Source organism: Tiliqua scincoides, chromosome 15 (assembly GCF_035046505.1).
Source record: "Tiliqua scincoides isolate rTilSci1 chromosome 15, rTilSci1.hap2, whole genome shotgun sequence".
Lineage (NCBI taxonomy): Eukaryota > Metazoa > Chordata > Lepidosauria > Squamata > Scincidae > Tiliqua > Tiliqua scincoides.
In genome coordinates this window covers 2,836,837-2,849,875 of record NC_089835.1, presented here as the reverse complement: position 1 = coordinate 2,849,875, position 13,039 = coordinate 2,836,837, and the positions used below count along the sequence as shown (strand labels likewise).

The following is a 13,039-nucleotide window of genomic DNA, read 5'->3' as shown; positions in this document are numbered from 1 at the left end:
CTGCTTTGCTGATTTCACAAGATAGGAGGCAGCAGGAACAGGAGGATAGGAGGATAACTGACCTAAAATACTCCATTCCATTCTGTTCTTCAGGCGGACTGCTTAGGGTCCTTCACTCCCCTCTCCCAGCACACAAGATCTGACTCTTAAAGAGCTGGGAGAAGCATGCGTAAGAAATTGGAATTCTCTTTCTGACATGCAGAGAAAACAAAACAACAGCTGGTTCATGCCAGACTGAAGAGGACGTATCTGAAAGGAGTACGGATAACATCCACCAGCTGTGTATATACTATTCCCCCAGACCGCGCCAGTTCTCCTTTGCTATCCCGGAAGGCCTGGAACAAGGAAAAATTGCCAATGGAAGGGGCTGGATTCCCCTCCTTCTTTGGTGCTTCCCTTTTGCTTGGGGAATTAATCTTGCTAATTTCACCAGAGTCAATACATTTGTGTTTAAACAGGTGCAGCCCTGGAGGACTAGGTGGCAGGAAACTTTGGAGCTCTTGCTCCTGGGGGAGGACAAGGATGGGACAATTTTAAAATACACCAGCGCAGTAGAAAAGGGTGGTCCTTTCTGAACCTGGACCAGGTGGTGGCCTGTATAATCACACACAGCAAAACCACACAACAAGTTTGTTCTGGCTTTAAGTTCCTTCACTAGGCCACAAGGTTCGTAATTTACATGGAAGGTTCTCGGAGACCCTGGATGCAGTGGCATCACTGGGGGTGTGTGTGGACCGCACCAGGTGACACACTTGGGGTGTGTGTGTGACACCACTGCTGGCCAAAATTGTGAAATCTTGGTATTTTCAAATAATACCACCATGCTATATATCAGTCTGTACAGAAGTCCATGCAGAATGCAATGAAACCTCGTTGAAATATCTGTATCCTATCAAAGGCTATGGCCAAATAACCAGAAAAGGAAAACACAACTGCCTTATGTCACAAAAAGTGGATTTCCTTCACTCAAAACCGACCAATGAGACTGATTGTTCTGAGAGGTAATGAGCACTTAGGGAATTAATAAAGTGTTAGCAAGAGTCAGCTCTCATTTTAATGTATCAGAACTAATCCTAATCTTATTCAGTTGTGTGAGTGTCATCAAGTTGGCCACAAATTGGTTTTGTGTTAGTTACTGATTTGTTGGGTGACTTGTGCTGTGATATAGTTGTCAGGGGTCGAGCCCTTGCCCGACCCCTGCCTTACCTGGCTGCAGGCCAGGGGCAGAACTGCCCAGCCATAGAGTCGTCACCACCTCTCCAGCTGACCAGGTAAGATGTAGGGCGGCTGGGTGGGAGAGACTGTCCCCCCAGGGCTCACAGGACCTGAGCAGTGAGCAGGGCCGGGTCACCATTAACCACCAAAGAGGAGGGAAGCAGGCCAGGGTCAGGGCCCCTTTAAGCCTAGAGAGGGAGGCAGGGGAGGAGCCAAGGGTGTGGCTGGGAAGGATAAAAGCAGGGAGGCCTGTGATGACAGGCAGTTCTGTAGAGGGAAGGCAGGAGGCTAGAGCTGGAGCCCCTGCCTGAAGACCAAGGGCCTCAGGTCCCACCTCCAGGGAGGAGGACAAGGGTGCCGTGAATCCCCTCCCCCTGGCTTGGTCTGAGGCTTCCCCTGCAAGGAACCCCAGGGAGGTGGACACTCCACCCAGGGGGCGATGCAATGAGCTCTAGTGACACCTCTGCCTGGATGAACCATGAGGCCAGCACTCAGTGGGGACGTAGCTCAGCAATGGCTGCTGCCAGTCAGTACGGGTCCCACTAAATGAGAGGGATCAACAGTCTGTCTTGGTGGGGCAGTGTCATATATTTACTCACCAGCTGCAGGGTGTGGTTGAAAACAGGCGGTGCCTGGCGCTTCTGCTCTGTTGGCAGCATCGGCAGAGGAAGCAGGCAATGGCTAAAGTCATAGTCAGATCCCAGGGATGCCACAACCGAATTCTAGGAAGACCCAGACCTAAAAAGGCTGGGGAGAGAGAGAAAGACAGGCAGATGGGATTCAACAGTCAATGGACAAAGGAGGATCTTCACAGCACTCCACGTACAGGACTTTGGTAATCTCCTCAAGGCAAAGCCAAGATCATCATCTCCACATCTCAGGCAGAGGATGGGAAAATGATGGCTTTGGCTAAGGCTGTCGAGATGGGGTGGGTGACACAGTAGCTCAGTGGGAGAGCCCCTGCTCTGGATGCAGGAGACCCCAGGTTCAATTCCTGGCAGCGTCTCCAGGCAGAGCTGGGAAAGACCCCTGGTCTGGAACCCTGGGCGGCAGCTGCCAGTCAGTGCTTGACAAAGCTGAGCTGGTTACAAAACGGCCTGACTCAGGTGGCAGCGGTCATGTCCATTTCTTGCCAGCTCACACACACAGCCACATGGGTTTCCACATACCCACTGCTTTTCTTTGCCTGTCAGAGACAGTACATATGAAGTCCAATGCATTGATGAGTATCCACAACAGGAACCCTTAATGATTGAGTCCTCGGGTACAGAGAGATAGGTTCTGAACAGAGAGGCCTGGATTTGACAGTCATGCGGTTATCAAACTTTTCTCTGGCCTGCAGCCCCCAAAAATGTGCATGGAAGGGGACAGGGAATCACTGCAAGAAGACAAAAACTCATATAATTTAAGAATCTATTCTATTTAAGAATTATATCTATCTATCTAAGAATTATATTATAAATATTTATGGTCTAGTTATATTTAAAATGACTCTGCAGCACCACTACTTATTGAGAAACTGGTAGGATAAAGCCCTAAATGCTTAGCTGTATATCTCTACAAGTAAGAAGATGTGAACTTGGTGCTACACCTGTCCAAAGTCGCCAACTGACACCTGCACTGGCACAAAGCCAGCCTGAGTTAATATGGCAGGCAGAAAGCTAGGCCAGTCCTTCTCCCCGATGCTCGGCCCATGACTTCCCGACCTGACCCAGGGCCCCTCAAGTGACGGCAAATGCTCCCGGGACTAATCCAGTCTGAATCCAGATTACCACGCACACGTAGCCAGACCGCAAGGAGGATGTGGCCGCCTTGCAACCTGACCTTGAAGAGCTCAAGGGCGATGAGCGCCCAATTCCAGGCCGGGGCTGCCTTAATCGGGAGCCTAATTGCCCAGGCGCCTTCTCCATCTGCGTTCGTATCAGGCCGCTAATTGGCTGCCATGGCAACAAGCCCGGGACCCTTCCTCTGCCATATCCTATTGCTGCAAACCATCAACACGGCTCCCTCGGTCTTTTTCCTCCAAACTGTTCTCTCGCTTTCCCCTCAGCCGAGCCCTGCGAACTGCCTCGTGGCCCCCCCAAGTCGATAAGAGGAAAGAGGGGCAGCAGAAATGTTCGCAAGGCCCCATGAAAAGCCAGGCGCAGCTGGGCCTGATGGACGCGGTGCCACCGTAAATGAACAGGTTCCCAAAAACTGTCACTGCCATGTATTAGAAACCACAACAAAGCAACCTGTCCAAAGAGGTTAGGCTTCACTGTCATTGCCCAGTCATTGACGGATGAAAGTGGCGCTCCCTCCACTTGTCCTCCCTCCCACATTCATCTCTCTGGAGTTCAAGCCTTATAGGCACATAACAGCAGAGAGCATTCAGCGCTGCATCTTTCGGGAGATAAAAATACAACAGGATGGCGGGGGAAGTGGAGCAGGAGGGAAGGGACATTCCAGGTGAGAAGGGAACATCAGAGCAAAACAGCAGGGCATGAGGTCCCTTGGAGACCCGCGCATGGTGATGACCATCTACCTCCCTTCTCCCAATGTTTTCATCTAGCTTCAGCGATTCCTGATTCCTCTACCTGATTCTCCTTCCCACACTTCCTGAGTGCCTCATCTGCGTTCTCCTGAGATGTCAACGGCAGCCCTGAGTGGTGATTGACAATCGTTCTCCATGTCACAGATGGGGACAATTGAGGCCAGGAGTGGAGCGGTTTGCTTATGGCCTCAGACCAAGCTCTTGGGAGATGTGAGATTAGATTGGGGGGGGGGAAGCCTTCAGCCATGACGCTAAGTTGGCTCTCAGCAGGCAGCCAAAGCACCAGGTTATTTGGGTCACTGGTGGATCAGTTTCAGTGCAGGAGGGGGGCATTCAGCTTGTTGCTTATTGCACAGGCTTTGTCCAGCCACTAGATGCATCAAAATGCCCCAGCCCTGCCTGTTCTGTGGACAGGTGACTGCTGGACTGCAGCACCCACCCCACTTCAAGATCTTCTGCCCCAAGGAGAGGTTCATGTGCACTCTGTTGTTTCCCCACTAATCTCTTACTAAGGAGTGTGCAATTGTCCCGATCTTCCACGTACAGCACTTGCTGCCCATACATGATGCAGGGCCTTGGCAGTGACAGCCTGTACCCCATTTCCAGCCGCAGCTGGGGCCAGATGTTCCCAGGGCAGATTCCCAACAGCAGCTGGGGTCAGGAGCTGCGAAGCTCCCCGGACAGATGTGAAAATAATCCGGGGCCTTGTGATGGTCTCATTGGCCTAATCCCTAATCGTGATGGATTAAACTAAAACCCTGAAACTTTTTTAAGGTTTTGAACTGTTAAACATTCCGGCTTCGCAGAGAGAGAAAGGAAGCCCTAAACTCACTCTGAACTGTAATACGTTTCCATTCATGCAAATCACATCTTGTGGCAGTAAGTTCCACAGTATAACTGAGGCCTGAAAGCAAGAATTTGTCCCCTGGGACTCCAGGTACGAGGTGGCTAGCTGTCCCTTCCTCCTTGTACAGACTTCCCTCATCTTTCCTTACCTCTCCTTTCCTCTCTTGTCTTCATTTTATCTCTTTAGATTGCAAGATCTTTGGGGCAGGGACTTCTCTCTCTCTCCCGCTTTTCCAGCTCTGTCACTCTTTGCAGTACAGATAACCTGGATTTGCATCCTCTCTCTCTCTTACTTCCCTCAAACCCTTTTCTCTGTCTTCTGCCTAGTGTTTATATCTCGATTGCGAAGCCCTTGAGGCAGAGACTCCTTCTGTTGCAGAGTGGCAGGCTGCAAGAGGGTAGATTTCGAATGCATATCAGGAAGAAATTATTAACTGTCAGAGCAGTTCAGCGAAGAGACCAACTAGCCAGGGAAGAGGTGGGTTCTCCTGATGCCCCAGAGAAGCCCTCCTTGAGGTGCCCTAGAGAGAATTTTCCTGCTTCTAGTGCGGGGCTGGACTAGATGGCCTTGAAAACCCCTTCTTATTATGGCACACATACATAAGAGCAAAAGAACATAAAAAGAGCCCTGCTGAATCAGGCCAAAGGGCCATCTAGTTCAGCTTTCTGCATCTCACAGAGACCAACCAGACACATCAGGAAGCACTCAACACAACAAAATATCCACATCCTGTTGCCAGTCCCTTGCACCTGGCATTCAGAGATAGGTTGCTTCTAAAACCAGGAGGTTGTGTATACCCAGCATGGCTCATAACTTGTGATGGACTTTTCCTCCAGCAATCCGTCCTAACTCTTTTTGAAGGCGTCTAGGCCAGGTGCTATTCATCACATCCTGTGGCAAGGAGTTCCGCCGATTAATGCCATGCTTTGTTCTCACTCTTCTGCCACTCTATTTTAGTGGATGTCCCCCCGGTTCTGGAGTTGTGCGAGAGGGAATAGAATACCCCTTAATCCATCCCATGCATAACTTTGTCCACCCCAATCATGTCCTTCCCCTCAGGCGCCTTTTTCCAGACTGAAGAGCCCCAAACGCTGTAGCCTTTTTTCATCAGGGAGGTGCTCCAGCATTATGTGACATTATTAAGAATCTTAATGGATGGGTTTTTTTTTGTGCAAGTGGCCTTAATCGACCGAGAAGGGCACAGAGACACGCGGGATAACACAGAACAGAAACTGCTGCAGACCATGTGTGCTGCCACCAATATATCTGGCACACATTACCAGCTGGCATGGTAGTGCCTATGAGGTTTGAGTGGGCCAGCTGCTTCCCTCCCCACACATCTCTCTCTCTCTCCCCCCCCCCATCTTTCTGTCACAATTCTGCCTACACGGCACTATTAGGGTGTTTATTTGTTCTCTTCTCAGCGTTTGCAAAAACACCATCTGGGCTGTTGCAGCCCGGAGCCCGCTAAATCAATTCCACGCTGCACGAACCAGCTCAAAAAATAAACAGAGAGAAAAGAACGAGAGGCGCCAAGCTGCCAGAACTCTGAACGGGTGACTGCGGGTCCTTCTTGTGGGCGCTGGAAGCTCTGCTCCGACACAGGAAGCAGGTTACGGCTGAGTCCTGACTTTGGTCCAGCCAACTCAGCATTGTTGAGCACTGACTGGCAGGGCTCCTGCAGGGTACCCGGTTCAGGGGTCTATTCTAGCCCTACCTGGAGATGCTGCCAGGGTCTGAAGGGGCCAGATTTGGAACTCAGCCCCAGTAAAGTCTCACTCACCGACCATTTGAAAACAAGAAAATGGCTCATTCACCTCTGCTTCCCCCTTCAGCTGGGGATCTGCCCCTAATCCTCCTCTTTATGCATCTTGGCAGTCATGTGACCCTGTCTGGGGTCACAGCTGGGAAGTTGGAGGGAGCAGTAGCTGAGATGCAAAGGGGGGGGCAGAACCTGGATGGACCAGGAATGATAGGGCAAAAGAGCCTTTCACCCCAAGAGTCCTTTTTTCCAGAGTCCCACAAATGGTTTTCATGCAAAGGATTTAAGAAGGTCTCACCTCTACCCATAGCCGCCATACCAAGTCACAGAAGGGTTTGGTGGCAGTGGTGGTAGTATTTTATTTTTATTTCTTTTTCACATTTTTCATGCCACCTGTCCTCCAATGAGCTCAGGGTGGTGCACATGGTTCCTCCCCTCCTTTTGCCCTTACAACAATCATGAGAGGTAGGTGAGGCTGAGAGAGAGTGACTGGCCCAAGGTCACCCATGAAGCTTCATGGCTGAGCAGGGATTTGAACCTGGATCTTCCAGGTCTAAGTCCAACTCCCGAACCACAACACCATCCTACTTCTCACCTCCAATGTCAGAGCCACTTGGGAAAACCACAAAAACCTCTCATGGCTTTCGGAGCACTTCTGCTGAAGCCCAGCTTGACTGTGGGTGTGAGCTGCTCCACTCTGAGCAGAGCAGAGCCTTTGCCCCCCTCACAACAGGCTTTGAAGCAACTCAGAAAGCAGAGTCTTCATTATTTGTCATTTAAAAAACAAGGCAGGGAGGTTAAGGCCTTTCCCTGTTGCCTGTTCCCAATGTCTGGTACTCAGAGATAGACTGCTACAGAACATGGCAGCTCCACCTAGTAAGTGTGGCATTCCCAGTGAAATATGTTTCTTCTCAAAAAAAGAACAGAGAGACAGAAAACACGCTTTTTGGAAGGGCAATTCTTTTCTATCAGGGAACAAAAAGAACAAGCTGGTCTTCCATAATGCCGCTGCAAGGTTTGGTGACCACAGGACTGGCACAGGCTCACTGAACCTCCTCTTTATGCATCTTGGCAGTCATGTGACCCTGCCTGGGGTCCTGGCTGGGAAGTTGGAGGGAGCAGTAGCTGAGATGCAAAGGGGGAGGGCAGAACTTGGATAACAATAGGGCAAAAAAGCCTTTCACCCCTCATCCTTGGAGCAGCAATCAGAGCCAGAGCTCAGGCAAGCCAGAGCAGATCCCATTTGTTGGAGCACCCACAGCTCCTGCCTCAAAGCAGGTGGAAAGGCGACAGTGTGATGAGACCAAGAGGACACAGCCCACTCCTCTGGGCGGAAGGGTTAGAAAAGGTTCATCAACGTACCCCCCTCCCCTGCAAGGTAGATGTTTCAGCTCACCTTGGCAGCACTCATTTGCCAATCTCACAGCTTCGGCATCTTGTCCTAGAAAACAGAGATGAGAAATACTGAGTTCTCTTATGGGAATTCTTTAGGAATTCATTATTTTGAGATAATGTGCATGAAATGTTCCAAGAACTTCTGTCTATTTCCCTAGCTCACCTGGAGATGCTGCCAGGCTTTGAACCAGGGACTGTACAAGTGCAGCAGCAGTCATGGGCTACTGAGAGCTGGCCCAAGACCTCCTGGCGCCGGTGGCATGCCAAATGCTTCCCCCCTTATCTCGTGACATGCCAGTTCTCTCACTTCAGGATTGGAAAATGAAAAGAGGGGTAGTAGAGCAGAAGAGGAAGTAGAAGAGAGAAGAGTGGTAGGATAGAGCTTCGGAGGTGTTCTAGCCCACTACTCTCCTTTCCTCCACAGCCACGCCTCCACTTCTGCTCCGCCTCCTTCCAGTCCAGGGAGTGTGGGAAGGAGCAGAGGAGATGACAATGTGTGCCCTCTGCCAAACTGCTACCCGAGGTGACTGCTTCAGCCAGCCTCATGGACGAGCCAGCCCTGCAGCTATCCACCGTGCCCAGAGCAACACTGAATCAGACCCTCGCTGAGCTCTGTTAACTCTGACTGGGGTGCACCCGATAGGCTTGTGGTGCACCCTGTTTTCCAACACTCTATTTTATTAAGAGAAAATGCCAGCCACCCCCATGGATTATTTATGCCCCACCATCAATGGATGCGGTCCACTGGAGGAGAGCTTTAGCCAAGAAAAAGAGAGCGGGAGACAGATCCCTGCCCCAAGGAATTTACAATCCAAATTTACCCAGCGGGGAGGAGGCAATTGAGGGAGTGCAGAGGAGCCCCTGACGGCTGCACTAAAGACGATCAGTCAGTCCAATTGTCCACTCACTCACAATAAGCCCTTTGACGTGACTTTTGCGCACTGATGTGCTGAATGGCTGGCCTGTCCTTAAACTGTGGAGTCTTCAACGTCCCCCTCCCCATTATCTGCTTGCGTGCCATGTGCCGGCTCACAATGGTTCACTGCATTTGTCTTGTCTCCCTCCTCCCCGCACTTCTTTGATTCTTTACAAAATTATTTCCTCTTCCATCTCATGCTGAACTGAATCCGACTGAGTGTCAGTAAATTCTAGCTTCCTTTCAGGACCTCAGGGCAGTGCACAGCTTCTCCCTAATCTATCATTTTCCCTGCATGGCAACTGTGAGGTGGGCTACCTAGAGAGTTGGTGACTGGCCCTGGGTTACAGCTTTGCTACTGACTAAGGATTTGAACTCGAGCCTTTCTGGTCCGTGTCCTGCAAATCGTAATCTTGCAAAACCGTACAGTAATTGAATTTGTTCTACATCCACAGCTAAACAGGTCTTGGCCTGACCAGTTACTGGGATGTCTATCCCCCACTCCACTGCACCATGTTTTGCTCTAGGGAGGAAGGGTGGGAATCATTCAGGGCAAGTGAAATAATATTATTGTCCTGTCACCTGTCTTGGCAATCGACTGCCAGCTGAGTTGGCAAGAGTGCTTAGTCCACATTTTCTGCTTGCAGTGTGACAGCTGTGGGGAGTGCTGGACAAAAAGATAGAGAGCAGTGGCCACAGGGGCACCAAGGCCTTTGTGGGTGCGATCGGGGAGAGGTGCCCCACCCTGCCTCCACAGGTAGTCTGTGCCAGAACTGTCAGCTGCCTCTGTCGGTGATAGTGGTGCTTATGATGGACCTGTGCCACACCCGGGCATACACGATGCACACACAACATGGACACAACATGAACCCACCTCTGCGTTTGCAAATGAGGGCTTCAAGGATTCATGGTTCCAGCTTATCTAAGTAGCCCACTTGCAGGAAATGAACCCCTCCCCCACCATAACCCCCTGCATTGCACGTTGGGCGACACACTGCCCTTTAACCCCGTACGTAGCCATCACAACTAGCCCCGTCCTAAATCTCTCCCGCCAATCGCTTTCATGGGCTGATCCCCTGGTTCAGGTATTGTGAGAGTTAATTCTCTGTCCCTGGACGGTGTAGCTCACAAAACTATCCATAAGCCAATCGGTTAGTCACAGACCTCAGCAGGGTTTACAAGGGAGCAGTGCTGCCTGGACAAAGGCCTGCATGCATGATGTTTCGTGGGAGGGCGGTGGAATTATGTGCTCAAAACATGCCTTTTCCCTTTGCTTTCTGTTCCTCTTCCCTTTCAACCACTGTTGCTCTGCCGTCCCTGTCTGAAATTCCTGTGCACTGCTTATCTATGGAAGCTCTACCGGGGCCTGACTAAACTATCCTGCTTGAATAGGTGGTGCTGCTTCTTCAAGCAAAATAGGATCACTGCACAAACAAATGGCCTGGCTTTCTTTGCTTGTAAAAAAGGCTGAGGGGGAAAAGAAAAGGGGGGAGAGAGAGAAGCAGTTCCAGCCACAGAGCTGCGGATGGATCGGTTCCCATTCATCCTGCAGGCTAAGAGCGCAGCAGAGCTCTCCAAAATGAGCTACTGCCCGCATGCTGTTTAAGGGATGCTCTTAATTAGGAGTGCTTTTGATCAGTCACTGCAAAAGTTGCCCTGGGGATGGTGAGCCTGAGACACCCTGTTCCAGTAAGCTTGTAAGATGCAGTTCACTTGAAACGGCTCCTCCGGGAGGTGTCAAGTGGCTCTCTTTCCTTTCCCTGAGCAGGAGGCTGTTAAGTTGTTTTGCTTTGCTCAAAGGGGGAAACTTGGCTTTTCTGAGCTGTACATGCAGCAAATGACCCCCTGCTCTTTGCCTGACGCCACCAGAATGCTTATCCATGGTTTGCTTCCTTTAACCATGGTTGAGAGACCAGGATGTTGCCGCACAGCAAAAGCTCCTGAGACTAATTCCTTGAGCAAAGGGCAAGGATGACTGCAGAGATCTGGGACTGCACAATCCTACCTTCACAGAGAGGGAGCCTAAAACTCTGACCACAGACTGTGGAATTATAGTCCACAAAAGACTGCAATAAATTCATTTTGCCTTTCAGGGTCCACTAAGGCTGCAATCCTAACCACACTTTCCTGAGAGTAAGCCCCATTGAACAAAATAAGACTTACTTCTGAGTAGACCTGGTTAGGCTTGTGCCCTAAATTCCTTTCTGTTTTTGCTGCTCCATGCTCACACAGCTACCCCTCTGGAAGGGGTATAAAAAGTCTTCAGAAACAGGAAGGCCCTAATAGTCTACTTAAAAGGTGGTAAGGGAGAGAACCAGCCTAATCACCTGGGGAAAAGAATTCCACCTCAGAGCAGCCCAACTGGATCTGGTCCAAGGCCCATCTAGTCCAGCATGCTGTTTCCCACAGTAGCTCACCAGCAGCTCTAGCAAGCCCTAAAGCAGGCAATGACAGTACAGCCCTCTACCACTGTCACTCCCCTGCTACAGGCTTTCAAAGGTAGACTGCCTCTGAACCCGGAGGTGCTACAGAGCCTAGCAGCTATTGATAGACTTGTCCTCCATGGATTTGTCTCAGTCTCTATTCAGCCTGTCATTAGTCTGTGGAACTCCTTGCCACAGGATGTGGTGACAGCATCCGGTCTAGATGCCTTAATAGGACAGGCTTCTGAAAGAAAAGACCATCACAGGTCACGAGCCATGATGGGTTTGTGCAACCTCCAGGTTTTAGAAGTGGGCTGTCTCTGAATGCCAAGTGCAAGGGGTGGCACCAGGATGCAGGCCTCTGGTTGTCTTGTGTGCTCCCTGAGGTATTTGTGGAGCATTATGAGACACAGGAAGCTGGACTCATTGGGTCTTTGGCCTTCTCTAGCGAGGCTCTTCTTATGTCCTAATTTGATTGTCCATCACTCATTGTGGTGCAGTGAGCTCCGCAGGCAGCTGAAAGTACCACTTTCTCTTGTTCATCCTCAGTCTCCCACCACCTGATTTCATGGGACTTCCCAGCCTAGTATTGCCTAGTAGTGTGTGTGTGTGAGAGAGAGAGACAGAGAGAGAGAGAAACTCCTCTATCTTTCTCTCCCCCCCCCCATGCAAGTGTCTTGTTGCTTGTGTGCTCCTTGCCTTCTGTGCTCCCTGTGGCATCTGGTGGGTGACTGTGAGATACAGGAGGCTGGACTACATGGGCCTTTGGCCTCATCCAGCCGGGCTCTTCTGATGTTAATTAGTTTGTAGAACTCCCTGCCACGGGATGTGGTGGTGGCCACTCAGTCCAGTGGGACATCCCGCCATCCTGCAAAACAGCAGAGGGGCTGCGTCCTCCATGAAGAGTTTTCCAAGGTGCCTGGTGCCTGATCAGGAAGGGATTGGACAAAGTCCATCCCAGGAGACGAGCCCTGATGCATGTAGCTGCAGGGAGCCTGTGGAACTCCCTGCCACAGGAAGTGTGGTGGCAGCTGCAGCCCCGCTGGGCTCAGTGGGAGGTGTTCCCAGCGGGTGAGTGCAGGGGGGCTGCGGCCTCCCAGGGAGAGGGGCCCAAGCAGAGCAGCTTCCCGGCCCAGCGTTCTGGGGGCGGGGCCGGGGCGGGGCCAGGGCTTCGGGTGACAGCCAGAGGAGCCGCGGAGGGCGACCACGGCGGGCCGAGGGTGAGCGGCGGCGGGCGCTGGTGCGGCAGGGACGGGGAGGAGCGCTGCGCGAGGACGGGCCTCCCTGGGAAGCGCGCAGGCGGCGCAGCACCGCCTCCACCCCCGAGGACGGGGGGGCTGTAGGAAAGGGGAGGGGGAGCGCTAACGGTAACGGTGGGACTCGGCGGTTGCCACAGAAACTCACAGTCGGGTCGCGGCCGCCATTTTGGTACCTTTCTTCCGGATCTCCGGCTGGGCTTAGCCACGCCCCTTTGGACGGGGAGGTGGAATGGAGCAACCTGGGCTAAGCCCCGCCCCTTTGGGAAAGGGAGGGAAAGGAGCAGCCTGGCTAAGCCACGCCCCTTTGGGAAAGGGAGGGGAAGGAGCAGCCTGGGCTAAGCTCCGCCCCTTTGGGAAAGCGAAGGGAAAGGAGCAGCCTGGGCTAAGCCCCGCCGCTTTCAGAAAGGGAGGGGAAAGGAGCAGCCTGGGTTAAGCCACGCCCCTTTTGGAAAGGGAGGGGAAAGGAGCAGCCTGGGCTAAGCCCCGCCCCTTTGGGAAAGGGAGGGGAAAGGAGCAGCCTGGGTTAAGCCCCGCCCCCTTGGGAAAGAAGGTGAATGGAACAGCGTGGGCAAGTCCCGCCCCTTTTGGTGCGGGAGGGGGAATGAGGAGCAGCATCCGGGTATTTCCCAACCAAAGCATTTTGGTCTGCTTTGAAAGCATTAGGGAAAATTTATTGTATGTATAAATGT

General features: G+C 51.8%; 1 protein-coding gene across 2 annotated transcripts in view; it reads right to left on the bottom strand.

Moving 5' to 3' along the window:
- Window positions 1–12,605, bottom strand: part of DNAJC4 (DnaJ heat shock protein family (Hsp40) member C4) — a 35,224-nt gene extending 22,619 nt beyond the window's left edge. Inside the window, exons 1-3 of one of the 2 annotated variants that reach the window (XM_066610444.1) lie at window positions 12,496–12,605; window positions 7,754–7,798; window positions 1,815–1,962 (exon numbers count right to left, since the gene is read on the bottom strand). In XM_066610444.1, the coding sequence (XP_066466541.1) occupies window positions 1,815–1,906 (92 nt within the window). In that variant the 5' untranslated portion in view covers window positions 1,907–1,962; window positions 7,754–7,798; window positions 12,496–12,605. The remainder of the gene's footprint in view (window positions 1–1,814; window positions 1,963–7,753; window positions 7,799–12,495) is intronic. The other variant, XM_066610445.1, reaches the window with a different exon arrangement.
- Between the last annotated feature and the right edge of the window lie 434 nt (window positions 12,606–13,039).